We start from the raw sequence: 21,177 nt of genomic DNA on the forward strand, positions 1-21,177 counted from the left end.
CATTCACACACACACACATTCATACACCGAAGGCAGAGGAAACCATGCAAGGCTGCACATCGGGAGCAATTATGGGTTCACAGTCTTGCTCAAGGACAGAGTCTTGCTCAAGGACACTTCAACACTAACTCTGGGGGAGCCTGGGATCTAACTGGGAACCTTGCGGCTCCCATTCTGCCACTCCGGACAACTCTACTTTTTTTTACTTGAGCACTGCTTGCCTTGTTGTTGCCCTGCGTTTGGGTTCCCACCATACGTGGCCGGTTAAGACTCACCTGTGGCTTCCGCATGCGGTTAGGGTTTGGGGTAGGGTGTCGGACTAGTGCATGTCGGACTGTCTGGTTCCATCGGTCCAGAATAGATTTTTCCCATTTCCAAAATCAATCAATCAATCAATCAATCATTGTAAGCCTAGAATCAAGCCATACAGGACCCTGGTGAATCATAAAACATTTGATTATTTGAAGAAAAAAAAATACATTTAATGTTTAATTGTACTGTATATACTATATTTATAGCCTACCCTTTGTTTTGTGGTTTTCAATCCTTTTTTAATTTTTCTCACAGATTCAAATGTTTTATGGTCGATCCACATTCCACAAGATCATTGTGAGAGGCTATTTTCAAAAAATTTTTTTTTATATAGTAGGCTAGTCTACATTTGGAACGTGTGAAATGGGACACTCTGCACAATGAGTAGGCTACTTTTACTTTTGGTAGCCTACTTTATTAGTTATATTGCCAATACTTTTGTACTTTTACTCAAGTAGGCTACGTCTACTGGAATTTGACTTGTGGAGAGCAGTATTGCAGTATTGATACTTTTAAAACATCGTGTGAGTGAGTACTTCTTCCATCATCGTCGATGTCTTCTGGACAGCCTACAGTACAAAAACAACAACCCAGCCCGTTTTCCTTCCCAGCGTGCGTGGTGGTGGTAGCGGGCAGAGCTGCGTTCCCTTTAACGCTCCCTGAAGCTCCAACCATGTACACCAGCGATAGATAGGAGTGGCGGAAGAAGAGAGGAGCGCACGACGGAGGCTGTTCGAAGAGACCGAGGTGCGCACGGCACGGCACGGCACAGAGAGGGGGCTCTTTGTATGCGCCGCGATGTCCAACTGCAGCCTGTCCGTCAAGCAACAACCCGACCACGAAGCACACTACAGTGCATTATTGTTATTACGAGAGACATGGGGAGAGCCGGCGGCGGCCCGCAACAAACAGGTGGTCGTGATGAGCTGAGACAACCGTTCCAACGGTCGGTGGAAGGGAAGGGAGGAGGAGAGAAATAAAGAAGGAGTTCCCTTGTCTTGTCCCCACCGCCGCGGCTCAATTTTAAAAGCCATTTTTTGGGTGAGGAGACAAATTGATTGGATCGACCCCTCCTCCCTACATGCGTCTCTCAACAACAACAGGGTGAATTTCTCTGCATTGTGCATGCCCTTTTTTAATATGCAATGATTAACTGTAGTGTTATTAGGCCAACAGGAAATGCTAGTGCATGGATTCCATTATTGTTTTTGTCCACGATCCGTTCCGATTCCGAAGACGCTTCTTTTTTTTTCTTGCAATGGCTTGAGCATGTCTGCCTGCGCACCTGTCACTCCAAACACGCACTCTCACTCGCTGCTGCGCTCTTTGCTTGTATTGCCAACAAACATTATACCGATTTAATTAAAGGCTGATATCATTCACGCCCATGCATTAACTTGGCTGTTTGTCTCAAACTAAACATATCGATTAATGAAAAATTGCCTTTTCACAAATTGATAGCACATTACTAACAAAAACAACCCATTCCACGGAATGGGTTGTGAGAATAACAATCTAATTCTTCAAATTGCCTTGTGCGTGATTAACGAAACAACAATAATAAAGGACCTGTTTGGGGGCTCAAACAGGTGATTTGACTTTTAGCCTAGATGAGAATCTGCGGCAGCATGGGTGCTTCTAGTGAAATAAACAATCCGCTGGTAGCGACGTCTCCCCCAGACTCCCTTCTTATCAGAGTCGAGGAGGAGAGGAGAGGACTATCTTGACCGCTGTTCTGTTAATGTAGGCGGTGTCAGATTGAGGGCTGGCCTGGGGCGCCACGCTTCGCTGATCCAAGCATTTTTGGCCCATTTTTAAGATTGCTATGAGACAGACAATCATACACAGCCTATTCCCACCACAGCAGGGTCTCCCCTCTGCCAGCTGCACCCACCACCCCACCCCACCAGGTCACCGAAGAGAGGGGAGTGGTGGGAGGCTCCATCCGTTGCATCCCCACCTCTCTTATCCCCATATATATTCCTCTCCCTGTGCTGGGGATGCTTGCAGCAGGAACCTGAGGCTGCCTGCCTGCCTTCGGGTGATGATACATTGAGGCTTGACAGGAGGAGAAGCTGCCTCTAATCCTTGGACCGTGGAGGAGGAGGGAGCTGATCTACGGCACAACTGAACTGGGGGCTTAAATGCTTAGGCCTGTGACACCGGAGGACCACGCCAAGACCCCAGTCAGTGGGATCCCTGCGTGAGCAGGTAGGCTGTTTTTGGTTAGTTCACACACACTCACTCACTACTTAGGGGTGGGGGGTCAGATCAACATGGAAATAATTCTGTACTGGCCATATAAGGAGCATGTCTTGAGTGTACAGGGTTTGATGAGGCCAGATCAACATATGGAATGTCAGAACAGGTCAGCTCCATACAGTATATGGAGATCTAAGGGTGGTAGTGGGGACATTCTCTTGAGTGTACTATATCTATTCTAAAGTGACATGATGTGTGTCTATGACGTTGGGTTAAATTATATATCCTGTAGGCTTGTGTAGTATCCACACTTTGAAGTTGGGTTGTATATCCTGTAGGTTTGTACAGTAATCAAACTAATCGTCAATGAAGTTGGGTTGTATAGGCCTATCCTGTAGTAGGCTGTATTGTCAGTGACAGTGTCAGACCATGTTTCAGCCAATAAATCACAATAACAGCAGTGCACTTTCAAGCCAATTTGTCTGCATGTTAATATTTCATCCAGAGCTCATTAATAATGCATATTTGCAGCTGTCCTTGGCTTACACCTGTTTTACCAGGATGCAATGTGGCTAAATCTAATCCATATAGTTCCAGGATCATTTATTGAGAAAGTCCCCAGCTAATAATGTGTTGTAGTAGACTACACTGTGCTGTAATGGGGGGGGGGGGGGGGGGCACGGGCATTTTATAGTTATGGAGACAAGAAAATCCATCTCATAGACTATATGAGGCACTCACCATTTAATCAGATTGCACCCTATGAGAACTGATATAGTATTACTGGGAAGCATATTGATTCAGCAATGTGGTCACGTGAGAGGGAACTCATAACTTAATACACACAGACGCAATGGAGCCAAAGCTCTCAAATGGTCAGTCCCCCACCCACCCACCCCAACACTCTCAACCCCCACCCACCCACCCCAACACTCTCCAATCCATCAGTGTTATTATTTTCAACCGCGATGCTCTCGCGCACTTTCAATATCCGAGTTTCTTCATGATTGCTTTTATTGATAACTTTTAACAGGCCAATTTACTTTAATTGACAATATTAATCATTAACCACTTAAACTCTATACTTTATTTGACTGGGATGTCCCGGGGCTCTCTATAATAGGCTCACTGCACCTTTCCCCCCACGCTCTCTCTACACTAAGTATCTTAGCTGGAAAATAGTCAATCTACAAGTTCACAAGATGTTGGTGTTGCAATGTGTTGGGAGCTTGTAGATCATCTATTTCTGCCCCGAAAGTAGTGATGCTTGGGTTTTGAGTGGTGTTCTTGGATGAGCATTGAGCACTCCACTGGCGTCTCCAGTAATTAGTTAAAAACGTAGGTTTTTAATATGACTTCTTCACCTCCATTTGGCTATAGCCCTGTCAACTAACTAACTGACTGGATATGATTCAAGTGTAACAAGCAAAATACATGACATAAGAAGTCTTTCACTTGTAGATTAGATCCTAGTTGCTAGTGCTACTTTGTTCGTTTCAATTGAAAAATATACATGTTTACATGTAACTGAATGGAGTTTGAGATTTGTTCAATAGAGGGCCTTAATGTAAACTAATGTACTACATAATATCAGTATAGAGGCCATTACAGTTAGTTAGTTAGTTAGTTTGTTTATTTATCTCGTCATTGTTTAGCACAGCATTTGTACATACAGAATGAAGGTTCACATAATACAGTTGACCGAAAAGGTACGGGCTGAAGCCAATTAAAGCTTATTATGCCCACCTTGTTAATATTTAAATTAGATGTTACATAGGGGAAAAAAATAAACAAAAGCTAAATAATGAAAACCAAGTATCAACGATGCTGCACTTCTTGCTAATGTAAACAAATGAGACAGAGTGAAAAGAAACAAATTGAACTCCACATCAATCGACTGATTGCATAGACAGAAAATAGAATTTAAACAATATACATGATGTTCAAAACATAATTATAGTTATAAAATATTAGTAATATATACTTTGTTGATCTCACTGTTTTATATATGAACAGTTCTGACAAACACATTGGAAAAACACAGAGATTGATAGAGTTCAACGTATGACGCACAGTTTTAATCTTCATATCGCTGTCAGGTGGAAACCTGGACATACGTCCAAAACTTGTACTTTTAAGGATTCAAAAGTAGCAGATCTACAAGCTCAGCTTAAGGGTCCCTGCATTCTAATGACCCACAGACACCCATGTGTGACCACAGTTTTCTGTGGAATCCAATAATTCAATCAGTTTTCAGTGAAAGTGACAACTCACAATTCAATGATCCTAGCCCAGTAGCCTGGCGTAGCCAAACGATCAGAGATATCGAATGACACGTCATGAGAAATCTGAATTCATTGGGCTCGGGACACCCAACTGCTTTGAAAATCAATCCTGATATTGTGCCCAATATTACTGTTGCCGGATTTTGCGAGAGAAATAAGCAGAAGTTTGCTACGCCTACGGCACAAATTATAATTTCAGATGGAGGTTCGTGGACAAATTCACATTCATTTGGGGGTCCTTGAGAACCACTGGTTTGAACACTAATCAAAACGTTTGGAAGCAAGCCCAAATAAGCAACTACACTTTAGAAACAAGCTCCACAAAAACAGCAGAAAAACCTTCAGAACCACTACCGATATTTACAAAAAACTTTACAGAAAAAAACAAGCCCAAAGTGCTTATAATAAGACCTGGCAACATTGGTCCCACTCCCTGTACTATAGCTTGGACAATTATTTTTGTCTCCACCAGGCCGAAGGCATGGGGAGAGAGTATGTTTTGCCCTCCGTCCGTGTGTGTGTGTGTGTCCGTCCGTCCGTCCGTTAGCAGCTAATCTCCGGCACCGTTAACCCGGTCGATGCCAAACTTTGCACACACACTCCCTGGATGCCTATGATGAACCTCTGCCCCACATTTTCCAGAACAGCCTGTTATAGCGCCACCATGAGGCAGCTTTTCACCATTTTTACCTATAACTGCACCGATCTGCATGAAACGTTGCATGCACACTCCCTAGAGTCCAAGGACAAACCTTTGACCTGCATTTTTCACATCTGCCTTTTATAGCGCCACCAGGAGGCCGACTTCTGTAAAACATTTTTTATTGTTGTTTTATTTTTTCCAAAAATCCACGAAACCCACAAATCGTTACACAGTATCTGTATAGTCATGTGCCCAAGATGGATGTGTCCGATATTTCATATTCCATCCTAATTGGCTAACATTGGCTTTCTAAGTTTGCAGGATTGGCCCATTTTTAACAAAAAGCCTCAAATCATGAACGCAGCGTGCAATTTAAGTGAAATCTTTCACGTACTTTCCTACTAGGCTGAGGAATATATCCCACCCTTTTCACATTGGCCTGTTATAGCGCCACCAACAGGTGGATTTTTGCTAAACACATTTTTGGAACAAAATGCCTCAAATCATCCAATTGCCATCAAAGGCGTAAGAAGAAATGGCACCCTTTTCACATTGGCCTATTATAGCGCCACCAGGAGGCCACAACCTGACCTGGCCTGGTGGAGACCTGTCCCCCTGTGCCCCACTTTATCTAGTTTGAATAGTTTCCAGCCCGTTTTAGTCCGTTGACTTGAATTGTAGAATTGAGTTTAGACATCCCTAGGGGGTCCTCAGCGTCACTACAGGGATAGCCTGGAACTCACCTATGCTTTTTATGGCATAGGCAGCTCCCGGCAGGATCCACCGGGAGAAACTATGCGCAGCTGCGCGTCATGAGACTAATTACTTAGAGCGACAGAGAGAGAGAGGAGTGTGTGTGTGTGTACATGTGTGCGTGTGTGTGTCAATTTAACAAAGGTGCAGACGATCAGAAATCAGCAGAGAGTGAGCGATGTTTGCACTACTCTATGCCGAATTGAAGTGGACTGGGACCCAGACTTTTTTTTTCTCCCTGGAAATAAAAACGTCTGGGTTTCCGAGGCTACTACAGGGAGGCCGTCAAATATTTGTGGGATATGAATTTTCTTTACATTAACCACTTGACCCCTAGCATCCCTATTCTGAGGAGAACTTTAGCCTTATAGCAGAGCTACAAACTCACAGTGCCGTCGTGAGCTTGTAGATCGGCTATTTCTGGCAAAGAGGTGAGCTTGATGTAAAGGGAACAAGGAGCAGAAAGGTCAGGCTTACTATTGACGATTTGTGGTTAAATGTCTGAAATAGTAAATACACATTAACATGAAACCAACAAACGATGATAGTGTTGTCAAACAAGTCTATGAAGATTCTACGAGAAAGCAACAGAATTGAACAAAATATGTAGCGGGGGTCCCTGACTCCCTGCTTCTCTCTCACCTAAGGGGTCCTTCGGCTGAAAAACATTCCTAAATTCCTCCACAACATCCTCCCATCCTGTCATGAAATATGACATGTGATATGGTATTGTCACTAAGATTTCTTGTTGAACTGTTTTGCAGTTTTCTCACGACAAACGTGAGAAAATAAAACCTATACCCTTCGTGGTTAGACATACATCAGATGGCCTCACCACATGACGTCACTCGTGGATATACTGTATATGCCACAGGAATGTTGGGGAGCAGAGTCTATATAACTGTGTGGTTAAATCTTGCCATTTAGCCTCCCTACCTCTCTATTTGGGGGGCGAATATTCAGCCAAAAATACACATACAGTTGGGTGCCACCGATATTGTCCCTTATCATTTGACCCATTTAGGCCTGACCTCAAAATTAAAAAAAATCCTTCTAAATCCTCCAGTTTTCTGAAATAAATATTTTCACGATTTAAAAAAAAATAGCAGACCTACAAGCTCGTAGCGCGCCACTCGGTGGCGCGCTATGAGCTTGTAGATCTGCTATTTTTCAATAGCTAAATTATAACATAATGTTTAAAACACCAAAAGGGGTTTTGCGCAGATCACGCAAAAGAAAAGGACAATATCGATGGCCTCCAACTGTAACATCCTCAGCCGTCACAACACGTCGCTCTGACTCCGTAATGATCTGTCCACATTTTCCAACCTACTACTAAGGAAGCCTTACACATTTGGATGTTTGCAAGTGCATTTCAGTGAAAGGGTATTCAAATACACCAGATAAGCACTAACATCTCTGCTCTCTGTCCCTTTTGTTATAGCTCACCACCGGAGTCAGGCTGTACGACAGACCGTGACTGTGTGAAGGCCTTATCTCCCGGTGCCCGGAGGTTGGCACCACCCTGTCTGAAAGCTGCAGGTTCCATCGCCCTACACTATGACGGTCGCCGCGGGCGACCCCGTGGACGAGGCGGCAGCGCACCCGGGCCAGCCTCACGACCAGTACGATCCAGAAGCGGACCACGAGTGCTGCGAGAGGGTGGTCATCAACATCTCCGGCCTGCGCTTCGAGACGCAGCTCAAGACCCTCTCCCAGTTCCCGGAGACCCTACTAGGGGACCCCAAGAAGAGGATGAGGTACTTCGATCCTCTCAGGAACGAGTACTTCTTCGACCGGAACCGGCCGAGTTTCGACGCTATCCTGTATTTCTACCAGTCGGGAGGGAGATTACGCCGGCCAGTTAACGTGACTCTAGACATATTCTCCGAGGAGATCCGGTTTTACGAGCTGGGCGAGGAGGCTATCGAGATCTTCAGAGAGGACGAGGGCTTCATAAAGGAGGAAGAGCGGCCGCTGCCAGAGAACGAGTTCCAGAGACAGGTGTGGCTTCTCTTTGAGTACCCGGAGAGCTCGGGTCCCGCTCGTATCATCGCCATCATCTCCGTCATGGTGATACTCATCTCCATCGTCAGCTTCTGCCTGGAGACGCTGCCCGTCTTCCGAAACGACGACGACGTCGTGAGCAAAGTGTACACGGTCGGCAACTACACCATGACCAGCTACTCCTCCACCTACTTCACCGATCCATTCTTCATCTTGGAGACCCTCTGTATCATCTGGTTCTCCTTTGAGTTCCTGGTCCGGTTCTTTGCCTGTCCCAGCAAAGCCGGCTTTTTCGGCAACATCATGAACATCATTGACATCGTGGCCATCATACCCTACTTCATCACGCTGGGCACGGAGCTGGCGGAAAGACCGGAGGACGGGCAGGCGGGCCAGCAGGCCATGTCGCTGGCCATCCTCCGTGTCATCCGTCTGGTGCGCGTGTTCCGCATCTTCAAGCTGTCACGTCACTCCAAGGGCCTCCAGATCCTGGGACAGACTCTGAAGGCCAGCATGCGCGAGCTGGGCCTGCTCATCTTCTTCCTCTTCATCGGCGTCATCCTCTTCTCCAGCGCCGTGTACTTCGCGGAAGCGGACGAGTCGGATTCCCAGTTCAGCAGCATCCCAGAGGCCTTTTGGTGGGCCGTCGTCACCATGACCACGGTGGGCTACGGCGACATGGTGCCCACCACCATCGGGGGAAAGATCGTGGGCTCGCTGTGCGCCATCGCCGGCGTGCTCACCATCGCGCTGCCCGTGCCCGTCATCGTCTCCAACTTCAACTACTTCTACCACCGCGAGACGGAGGGCGAGGAGCAGGCGCAGTACCTGAACATGCCCAGCAAGGCCGACTCGGCTGACGACCTGAAGAAGAGCGGCAGTCACAGTGGCAGCGGATCCATGCTCAGTAAATCTGACTACATGGAGATCCAGGAAGCGGTGAACCGCAGCACGGAGGACTTCCCCCCGGAGCGCATGAAAACGGGCAACTGCACCCTGACCAACACCAACTACGTTAACATCACTAAGATGCGCACAGACGTATAACCTGAGCAGGACGGTCATCTCGAGATGGATGGACTGTAAATGGGAGCGGGGAGGAGGGGGCTGCTCCCTCTGCTGTACTGGACATTAGTGCCCCGCGGTATGCGAATCCAGAACAGATTAGTAAGGCTGATTGGGAGATGGCGGTGATGATTGGGAGGTGGTGGGATCAACAGGACAATTGCTGGTTAACGTAGAACTGCTATCCCACTTTATTAGGGTCATTTTCCGTGTCTGCATGGAGTCAAGTCTTGTGTGACTGTTCTGTAGTCGTACAATAGCCAAATAGTAGCCTAACCAGTAATAATGAATATTAACAACATATAGGGACCACCAATCAATGTTAACTTTATGCTCAAACTGCCGTTCACGCAAGTAAGAACAATTTACAATCACGTTCACTATAATATCGATTGAAAACACACGGCTGTAATTTGATCGGCATTCATGGAATGGCTGAATCAGCTCCCAACTGCCAAAAAGAAGCTGACTCGGCGAAAACGGAGCAGCACCACAGTTTGCAGCCGTCCCCTGTCTGTCAGAAGGAAAGTCAAAAGAAGGATGCAAAGGGAGTTTGCCCTTTATGGCCATATGGTTGTCTGCTGCTGTCTTTGTCAGAGTAAAGTGCATTCAACAAAAGAACGTGTGTGTGTGTGTGCGTGTGCGTGTGCGTGTGCGTGTGTGTGTGTGTGTGTGTGCGCGCGCGTGTGTGTGTGTGCTAGCATCACCTCCCAGCGACTTTGCCCTCCTATGCTAGGGATGGAGGATGTCGTCCTGGAGAAGCCAATGCCAGTGGTCTCTCCTGAGGCCAAACAGCTTAGATGACTCTGCTGTAAATCCCCGGTTTCCGGCCGGCAGCACATCTTGTCCTTTTTCCTGCCATTTTTCTTCGGTGGAGTTCAGTGAAGGATGTATGTACTGTACTCACTACTAGCCAAGTCTCTGCCTTTTCTTGTGCTCAGTCCATCTTAAGGCGAAACGGGCCAACGCCATTCCCAAGCAGCGGAGCGAATGTCTTTATGGACGTGTGCACATTTTATCTGTTTGACTCCTTTCGGTAATAATAGTATAACTATGTTTCTCTGATTTTTGTGAAGCTTACAGCTGAATGGGGTAATAGGGGGGGGGGGAGACTGACTGACTGCCATAGTATATCTCCAGCGGCTAACGTATTCCCTCAAGTGTCTCTATAATAGCCCTTGTCCAGGCCCAGTCTACCAGGATATGGTTCAGTTCTGTACCACTGCCCAGCAAATCACTGTCTTTTTCCTCTTACTTCACAGCATTCCATGTTTGTAGTAATAGACTGATGTGTTGCATCTCTCAGTCAAGCTGAAGGCCTGACAAGTAGCACAATGGGACAAGTGTTAATTTTGTCCTTTTTGTCGGTAGCTTGTTTCAAAGGCTTGTTAAGCTAATTTGTCTGATGTAGAGCAATCGATTAAAGTATTAACCGGAAATTAACGCATAACTCTTTGCCAAGTCCATTAGCAAAAGGAGCGGAACTACTGCATAATCTTCATGGATTTACCACAATTCATTTATTTCTGAGACTGAGATTGTTAATTGACAACGGTCAACATTTCTAGCTTGGCTATACTGCAAACGCTTGCTTGACACCCACTAACTTACTATTAGCAATACTGTCGAATGTTGATCTTAAGAAAATTCAATTGGTTCATTTAATGTTGCGTGCTTGATCAGTTCACCAAAGACTTATTTACTGCCACCTCCTGCATTATGTTTGACTGTTAAACAGATTAATTTTGCTAAGTGTATACTGTACTTATTTTGTACCCATACTTTTTGGTCCATTCATTTTTGTCCATGGTGTAATTCTGGACAAGATGTGTAGCTATGCTATCTTTACAAAATAAAATCAAAATAGATGCTATTTTATGCTATAGTGCTGCATGCCCTATATGAAGTATTCACTAGCATGCCTATGGTACGAATTATACTTAAAGGAGCATTCAGTGATTTGGGTGATTTGGAAAACCACCCAGTCCGCCCCGGTAACAAAATGTGCACATGCACACACTCTACAGTGGGGGGAAGTGCAACAGGCCAACAGCATGTGCCCCCACTCGATCATGATTGGAGGAAAGTCCCTCTCATCCTGATTGGATGAAGGCTTTGCCACCCGCCACCAAAACTGAAACTAGGGTTTTTTGACCCCAGGGGCTCACTGGGGACAGGGAGGAACTCCTTATATGGTCAGCACACTCTATGGTAGGGAGGATTATCAAAAAAAAAAAAAAAGATATTTGAATGAAATGAAATCACTGAATATACCTTTAAAAAGCTAATCTACAAAAACGTCCTATGACGGTATACCTCTATTTTTCATTGTGAGACACCGGTATGTCTCTTACAGTATGTGCAATATATGAAATACACATGTCTATTGTTTAGATGGCTGCTGTATGACATTGTATATGGAACACATTCTATTAACGTTTCTCACTAACTACTGTTAGTTCAATGGCCATGTAAAGTGTCTGCCATGAGAGGGTTGACAAAAACATAACTTGTGTAATGTGCCCCAATTACACTTTGCCGAAATTACCCAATCTACACAAGCTCGCAATGCGTCGCGTGAGCTTCTGTTATTTTCCCCACACGACTCTGCAGGTGACACTATTCTAGTCTTTCAGTAAGTTAAACGAGGTGCAGAGATGAGAGGTACATGATATAGTTGCCCTCAGGCAGAGACCTTGTATCTCCATCAACTTGTTATGTTATTGTCATAAATCAACATCAGTGGTTTTCAACCAATGGTCCTTGAGGGGGTTCCACGTGGTCCCCAGCTAAATGATGGAGAGTCATTTGACAGTCATTTAACAGTAATTTCATGAATAAATCAAAGAAAAATATAAATTTCCACAAATTACAAAACACATTTTTAATAAGTAGTGAAAGTAGCTGATCTACAACCAGCTGACAATGCGATGCCACATTGTGAGATCTGCTATATATTCGCTAGTTTTGGTCCTAGGCAAATGTCTAATTTCATTTTTGGGTCACGAGCTAAAAAGCACAAGCTAAAACGTTTGGGAACCACTGCCCTGCATCATACAAGTGTTGCACAGAAAATGGATCTACAAGCTCACGTGCCGTGATGTGACTTGTTCCCACCGATGTGAGCTTGTAGATCGGCTATTTTCACCGTTTAAAATGTATGTTTAAAAGTATACCAACACCGCTGTGAGGTTAGTGGAGCGTGAATGAGGGAGGAGCAAGGAAACCTTTGAAGTGCTGCTGCCTCTGTTCACTCCCATGGCAAGGCAAGTTTAGTTGTATTTGTTTGTATTGCACATTTCAACAGCATGGCACACAAAACATAATTATGGACACTATGACAAAGTCCAAAAGAAAGCCATGATAAAAGTACATTTGCATACATTATTGAAAAAAGGTTGTTAAAGGGGTAGTTCACCCAAAAAAGAATTATTTTCTATTAAATAATTACACACCCCAGGCATTGACCCAATTCATGGAGATTATTTTTGTTTGTTTTTGTTGCGTTCATGAGTCAATGACCAGGTCATCGGTCAATAGGAGACTCAAAGACCTCGCCGGTCATGCGACAAAAACAATAATTCAAGTTTTCATGCAATGTGTAATTGTTAGAAAATAAGCCATTTTTGGGGGGCTGAAGTACTCTTTTAAAAAGTTAAAAGAACAGACAATAAGAACGAGCTCAAATAAAACGGATCAAAATATCAGGATAAAAGTAATGAATCAAAAACACTTCAGTAACAAGCTGTCTTCAGCGTTGGTTTAAAAGACCAGAGCTGTAGCAGACCTGCAGTTTTCTGGGAGTTTGTTCCAGATATCAAGGTTCAAGCTCCAACCTTATTGTCCCCAAAGGGGAACCTGTGTCTCGGGCACGGTACAACATTCCGTTGCTTTACATAATGTGGTGCATAAAACCGGAATGCTAGCTGCTTCTCCATGTTTACTTTTGACTCTGGGGACAGAAAACAGACCTGTCCCTGCAGTCAGATGACCTGAGCGGTTCGGGATGGTTCATAACGTATAGCAAAAGACAAATCCACCAAGCAAAAAAAAAAAAAAGGTTTTACCCCAGTTTTCTCCCAATTTAGTCACTATGCCAATCCGGACACAGCACCTCCATCCTATACTCCTCCCGCTAAACATTCCCCGCTGATGGGGTCCCTGGCCTGTAGGAGCACATACCTCAACAACCTTCCCTATCCCTACACAGCAAAATGTATGTTACCCCTAGACTCTGCGGTGCAGGTGGGCAGGTATTTATACCCCTTCTGCGGCACCCAATTTATCTCACGTATACAGAGATAAATGTGACATTTTGGATTTTAGTTGTAAGTAGCCCCACTAGTGCCTCGCACAGCAGTTGTACTGGAAGCACCACAACAGATATATCTGCTGCCCCCATCCATCCATCCATCCATCCATCCATCCATCCATCCATCCATCCATCCAGCCATCCATCCATCCATCCATCCATCCATCCCGCCTGCCCTGTGGTTGGAGAGGGACTCTTAAGTCTTAACAGTTGGTCAGTCAAGGCTTTTTGCTCAGTCAAGTGTGTAATGATACTCTCCCCCCCACACACATACACACCTCTCTGGAGATGTAGTTCTGGTCTGTAGTGGGGTGTGCGCGAGCGAGCGCGCGTGTGTGTGTGAGTGAGTGAAAGAGAGATAACTTTTAGATGACCGCAGGCTGAGGATGCATTACCAGCAGTTTGGATCCTTTTCCTCCAGGTTGGATGCAGCCCCATGGTGCTTTGTACATTCTTTCCCAGACGTGCGTGTGTGTGTGTGTGTGCGTGCGTGCGTGCGTGTATGTGATGTGACAGAGTTTTCTGCTGCAGGTGACATATAAGCCGAGCTGGTGGTATCTAAACACCCAAATAGTTTCAGGGGAAAATAATGTCTTGCTAGGCGGCCCTGATTAGACATGAGGACTCGGTCTGTTAGCTTGCATGATGACACCAACAACACATGCAGCAAGTCAGACACCATTCAGAACCAATCACAGAGATAAGCTATAATACACACACTTGTCGGCCAAGTACAATTTACTGTCCTTGTTCTTGCGAGTTTGGGTGGGTGGATAAAGAACATTAGATAAAGAAAACAAAAACTGCCAACAACCACCTTGGACTTTTCCTTTTCATCATCATGTGTGCCAGCTTCTATGTACCGGTACCGGCACGTTAAAATTACCACCGCTGAAGTGCCCTTGAGCAAGGCATTGAACCACTACCATGAAATGTTCTATGAGCAGGGCCTGGCTGTAAACAAGTATCTGATGCTTAGTCCAGTTACCCTGGGTAAATATAGTAACTTTGCTTTGCTTTGCTTTGAGTCCGGACGACTTCTTCTCGAATGGCCTCTTTTTCCGATGGATTACCAAGCAAGCACATTATTACTCTGTCTGCTGTCATTCTGAACATCTGAAAACGCCTAGTAGACTGTGCTGTACTACTTTACATTTACAACAATGGACACACTGGAAGCTTACAAGCACACGTGACGTGAGTGCACACACACACACACACCGCTGTACCCCATTCAGTCATTGCTCACAAACAGGATACAGGGAGCTTAAAATATCACTCCTTCATAAATAATTCATGATCTGACGGAACCACGTTCTACGTCTCCATTTCTCTTTGTCTGTATATTAGGCTTATTCCTTTTCTCCTCTGGTATATTTATATATTTACTATATATATATTTACTACTGCCTCTTTTATTTTTGTTTAGTTTTTTGTCTTTCATTTCTTTCATTTGTGATTATCCCTCGTAGTACCGTTTAGGTCTATTTTCGGTCTTAACATTGTAGTCTCTTGCTCGCTTTCCATATTTCTTTATACACAAAGGAATGTGCACACACCACGGGTACGGAACACATGGCCCACGTGTGTGTGTGCACACACACACACACACACACACACACACACACACACACACGTGACACGGATACAGTAACAGCACACAGGTGCTTTTCTCTCTCTGGTTCAAGGTGTTTATTGTAATATACTGTATACTGTACACACACATACAACACAGGTTGTAGCAGCATTGTATGCCATAATAATGTCAGATGTGACTGAAACCAAGTCAAATGCCACATGCAGTGAATTAATGGACTTTAACCTGCCCCTTTGGGTGGGGGGGTGGACACATAGCCATGTATACGATGTACCTGCTACGATGTACAGCTGCTCTATGATGTCTTAAAACGCCTAAAGATTTAGCTTAAAAACGACAACAGAAAACAAGAATCAGCCTTAGCCATGTAATGTCTCCTGTGTATAGGAGAGAACCGTAATATATGCGTCTTGTACTTAATACAAGGAACTATTGTAGTAAAAGGATATATATATATATACCGTATATAGATACATCCATCTCCAAAGGAACATATCATTTCTTGCGAACTCTGCCTCTCTGTTGTCTTTGCAGGTATAGTAACTACGCTGTTTAATTTTTGTTTATACCGTTATTGTTTTGCTTACTGACTGTCAGGATGTACTCCTTCACTTCACTGTGTTGTCGTCGGTAGACCAGTGGTTCTCAAACTGTGTGACGAGACACGCCCGTGTGTCCCCTGAGACAAGTCTTAAAAGTGGGCCTTGGGATTTCTTTTTTAGTTAAAAATGTTCACAAGATTGATCTACAGTTGGAGGCCATCGATATTGTCCTTTTCTTTTTGCTGAGGTTTGCGTGATCTGCGCAAAACCCCTTTTGGTGTTTTAAACATTATGTTATAATTTAGCTATTGAAAAATAGCAGATCTACAAGCTCATAGCGCGCCACCGAGTGGCGCGCTATGAGCTTGTAGGTCTGCTATTTTTGAAAAATCGTGAAAATATTTATTTCAGAAAACTGGAGGATTTAGAAGGATTTTTTTTTAATTTTGAGGTCAGGCCTAAATGGGTCAAATGATAAGGGACAATATCGGTGGCACCCAACTGTACAATCCTGTAGTGCGGCACGAAGAGAAGCGCTGTGAGCTTGTGGATCTGCTATTTTGAATAGCCAATGCAAAAATCTAATGACAGTATGACACAGATGCTTTACTGCGGGTAGCCTACTTTGTGTACACTTCATTGTCATATCCCAATGCAGAGGCAAATTATATATACCTCGAAGACGTACTTATTTTATCCACTTTGAACCTGGCATCCCGGGTTTTTGGCTTTTCAATGTCGATCCCCCAAAACGTTTATCTTTTTTGTTTATTTAAAATCCCCCGCATATTTTATAATATTTGTTAATAGATCTATAAGGCAAGCTCACAGCGTGTTGCATTGCGACGTGAGCTTTCGCTACACACGGGCCTTGAGATTTTGACTGGGCCATTGGAGTGCCTTTAAGCGCACACAATTTGAAAACCACTGCTGTCTAGCCTTATCAGATTATCTGTACAAAGCCACTGTCTTTTCTACGGATGTAACAGCAACAGCAAATCAAGAAGCAAACTCTCCATTGTTGCACACACACAGAGGAACTCTGGAGCCGAACGCTTGTCATGCACTTTATAGAAAGAAAGGACTTCGTGAGGGATTTATAGTGGGAATGGAGCGAGGCTGTGGACATCATACATACATACATTAATCCTTCCGAAAATGATTATAACCGTTACAAAAGTACCATGAGTAATGATGGTGTTGATGATAACAATACTAATGTCATTATGATAACCACAAACCACTTGTTGTATGCCTCTTTCTATAATGCCATATCCCTCCTGGTTTACATTGTTGTTTATAGAGTTCATAGAGTTTATAGAGTTTTATTAGGATCCCCATTACCTGGTGCATAGCAACAGCTGGAGTCCACACACAAAATTAAAATCACACACGTGTGAACTGAGTGGTGCAACTCCCACCCTTACACCCCCCCCCCCCCCCCCCCCTCTCTCTCTCTCGCTCTCATTAGCAGGCAACAGTGCAGCACTATTTCTCTCTCTCTGTTTCTGTTACTGGTACTCATGAGTCACACATGAGTCACACACAAACATAGGTTAACACAAGTCACATAGGTGTCACACGGACACGGACATTGCTGTTCCTTGGAGTGGTTGCACCACTCAAAAACATGACGCTACATTTCATAGTCATCGTTTTAACCCATTTTTGGCAGGAACCCCTTTTGGTGTATTAAACATGTTATAATTTAGCTATTGAAAAATAGCAGATCTACAAGCTCATAGCGCGCCACCGAGTGGCGCGCTACGAGCTTGTAGGTCTGCTATTTTTGAAAAATCGTGAAAATTTAGAAGAGGATTTAGAAGATTTTTTTTTTATTTCGACGGCCTGAATGTGTTAATTAAACGAAATGAACAGTGCAGCAGAGGGTCTCTTTTAGGTGGGTTCGGATAGGCACACTGAGAGCACTGCCAATACAAACTAATGGCGAGTGTACTCCCGGTGCACAGTTCCAAACGCACCCTTATGGCCCTATTTGTGTCAGTCCCTTATCGCTAAACTTCTTTTCCTTTTTTTTTTTTTTTTTTACTATTTTAAAAAACAGTTTTGAATAGTTCAAATAGTCAATCTACAAGCTCACAACAATTTTAATGTGTTTTTCAAAATAGTAAAAAATGGCAAAGACGTTTAGGGATAATGACGAAAATAGGGCCCGCTTGCCACACTATAGCTGTAGTAAGTACCTAAACACAATCTGGACAGATAGATGGAAATGGACGTCAATGTTGTTGTCCATAACTAAGCACTATACCTTCAATGGCGATGCGCAACATGAGCAGAAATAGCCTCTAGTCTACACGCTCACAGGGCAATGCGTTGCATCATACATTGTGAGCTTGCAGATCTGCTATTAATCAGATCAATCGTAATTGAGCTAAAGAGTGTGCGGGGTCGTGCCCCGGAAATAGCCGATCTACAAGCGTTGTATGCTTGTGTGAAATGAAATGAAATGAAATTAAATTAAATCTATATTTACCCAGGGTATCTGGGCTAAGCTCAAGAACTTGTTTCCAGCCAGGCCCTGCTCATAGAACACATTTCATCGTAGTGGTTCAATGCCTTGTTCAAGGGCACTTCAGCGGTGGTAATTTTTTAACGTGTCGGACGGCTGATTCGAACTAGGAACCTTCCGGTATCAAGACCGCGCCGCTATCCGTTCGGCCACCGCTGCCACCATTATAGTCCTACAAGTAACGCCCGGGATTCAAACTCGGGTGGGCCGGGGGAGATATTAGACTTGTGAGGCCATCAGGCTGAGGCTCTGAGCCACTCTGCTACACTTGTTGTAGATTATTTTGCCAAAAGTGCCCATTTATGAAATTTCAGCCCGGCTGCCTCTCTGCACGTACTGTGCCGGTCAGTAGTTCTCGTGTCCATTAGCCAGTGGTGGAAAGTAACTAAGTACATGTAGTACTGTACTTAAGTACAATTAGGAGGTATTTCTACTTTACTTGAGTATTTCCAATTTCCAATACTTTTACTTCTATTCCACTACATATCAGAACCAAATATTGTACTCCGCTACATTTAATTTCAGTAGTTTAGTTAGTTACTTTGTAGATTTTGATTATTATTACAAAACATACATTAACCACTTCAGCCTAGGATTTACATTTAGGGCCATTTGAAAATAGCCGATCTACAAGCTCAAAATGCATCCCGAATCGATGCACTTTTACTCAAGTAAAGTTTGAATTCCGGACATTTTCACTTGTAACAGAGTAATTATACTGTATACTGATACTTTTACTTAAGTGAAACATTTGAGTACTTTTCCCCACCACCACTGCCATTAGCCAGGGACACTATAAACGCCACAGCATATCTGAGGAGGAGAGCGCATCGGCCCGTCTCTGTCTCTTCCATGATACTGTTGTGTTCTCTTAAGTGAATCATATGCTTTCAATGCAGTTTACTCAGAGAGCAAAGTGCTTTATTTATACTCACAGCTAAGGGGAGGGACAGTCTGAAGACGGTCCACGGAGACGAGTAGCAGGCACATGCAGAGGGGGGTGGGGGTTGTGGCTTTTGGGGCTTGGGCACCTGCCCTTTTGCCTCAAAGTGCCCTTTTCCTGCCCAATGTCCGTGGCTCTTTACATTTTTTACATTTGTACGCTTATTTTACTGTCCAATCACGTGTTCCACAAGTTATTGTGGAACACTATTCTCTGTTAAGCATAAGACATCCTATGTACTACATTTCTGGTGTGAAAAAGGGACCCCCACAAGAAGACCACCCAAAAGAAATTGCGCACGCAAACCGATGTGCCCTTTTGTGGTCTGCACGGCCCTGACGAGTAGAGAAAGTACAGAGAGCCTCTCCGTGTTTATTAGACAGAGAGAGAGAGAGAGGCAGGGGACACAAGGAAACACAACATTCACTACTGGTGTCTGACCAGTGGTGGAAAAAGTACACACTTTATTTTGTACTTGCTACTCCAATTTTGAGGTATTTGTAATTTACTTGAGTATAATCCAATATCCAATGCTTTTAGTTCTACTCCACTACATCTTTTACTCCAATACATTTGTTTGAAAACTTAATTGATTTACTAGTTACTTTGATTATTGTTACAAAACACACATAAACCACTTCAGCCCTATATACATTTTAAAATAGCTGATTCGATTAGATCTGCTATTTTCAAAAGATATATTTGTTTTATACATTGAAAACTTGAAATGGGACATTCTGCATACCAGTAGGCCTGCGGTCGCAGTTTACTATGAAATCCTTCATATCCCGTCAGTCAGTCGTGTCACACGTCGTGTCACGCCTCGTGTCACGCCTCCACATATGGTCCGCCTCGTGACACGTCACGCCACCATATATGGCCGTCTCCATATGAAGATCACAACACTGACCTCATCAAATCCTGGATAGCCATACATGGAGAAGATGTGATCATTCATCACCTAGATCTGCATATATGGAGCCGGCCATCAACTCTACATCTGACCTCAAACTCTTAGATCTCCATATATGGGAGCTGACCTCAAACTCTAGACGGGCCAAAGTCGTACGATTTGTCACACACGTTACCACAGTGAAATTTGTTCTCCGCATTTGAACCCATAACTTGGAACGGTGAGCCGCAGCCGTGCCGCGCTCGGGAATCATTTGATTAGTTGATTTGACCCCCCAATCCAACCCATTTAATTTATGCTGAGTGCCAAGCAGGGGTCCCATTTTTACAGTCTTTGGTATGACCCGGCCAGGGCTCAACGAACCCCGACCTCCCAGTGTCAGGGGCCAGGGCGGACACTCGGCCAGGGCTCGAACCCCGACCTCCCAGTGTCAGGGGCCAGGGCGGACACTCGGCCAGGGCTCGAACCCCGACCTCCCAGTGTCAGGGGCCAGGGCGGACACTCTAACCACAAGGCCACTGTCTGGCCCGCCCCAAAGTTATTAGTAGAGTTCTCAACAGGCCCGGAAATTATGGCCCAGCCCTACCTGGGCCCTCATCAAACCCTGTACACTCAAGACACTGCCCCCGCTGCCACCCTTAGATCTCCATATACGAAGCTGACCTGTTCTGACATTCCATTATGTTGATCTGAACTCATCAAACCCTTTGATGCCAATTATTGTACTTTTACTCATGTACATTTTTAATTCTGGAGTACATTGTGGTATTGACGCCTTTACTTAAGTAAAAAATGCGAGTAGTTTAATTTTTCCACCACTGCTCGGCTGCACATCATGTCTCGTTGTGGGAGATTTAGTCGAGCTCAGTCAGAATGATGCTCCGCGGCGTTGACTTCTCCACCTCCTCAGGCTTTAAGCACCACAGTAATGCATGTTGGCTGATGGGATTCCCCTCGTTGACACATATTAGCAACTGTAGCAACTGTATAATGCGCTCTCTCTCTCTCTCTCTCTCTCTCTCTCTCTCTCTCTCTGGCACACTCTGCAGCTGACCACCGGGCTTCCGGTA

The 21,177-nt window shown here is 44.5% G+C and overlaps 1 protein-coding gene across 2 annotated transcripts; it reads left to right on the forward strand.

Annotated features, from left to right (window-relative positions):
• Nucleotides 1-1,068: 1,068 nt before the first annotated feature.
• LOC306917512 (potassium voltage-gated channel subfamily A member 2-like) lies at nt 1,069-10,219 on the forward strand. Of its 2 annotated transcripts, XM_079495785.1 has the most exons (3): nt 1,069-1,416; nt 2,180-2,523; nt 7,640-10,219. In XM_079495785.1, exon 3 carries the CDS (start codon nt 7,756-7,758, stop codon nt 9,247-9,249), a length of 1,494 nt encoding a protein of 497 aa, XP_079351911.1. In that variant the 5' UTR covers nt 1,069-1,416; nt 2,180-2,523; nt 7,640-7,755; the 3' UTR covers nt 9,250-10,219. The 2 variants fall into 2 exon arrangements, with proteins under 2 accessions (XP_079351911.1, XP_079351910.1); XM_079495784.1 differs by lacking the exon at nt 1,069-1,416 and having other exon boundaries at nt 2,001-2,523.
• The last annotated feature ends 10,958 nt before the right edge of the window (nt 10,220-21,177 follow it).

This window comes from Electrona antarctica (assembly GCF_951216825.1).
Source record: "Electrona antarctica genome assembly, chromosome: 2".
Lineage (NCBI taxonomy): Eukaryota > Metazoa > Chordata > Actinopteri > Myctophiformes > Myctophidae > Electrona > Electrona antarctica.

Excerpts from the sequence above, each read along its gene's own strand:
- LOC306917512 (XM_079495785.1), top strand. The coding sequence starts at position 7,756 with ATGACGGTCGCCGCGGGCGACCCCGTGGACGAGGCGGCAGCGCACCCG.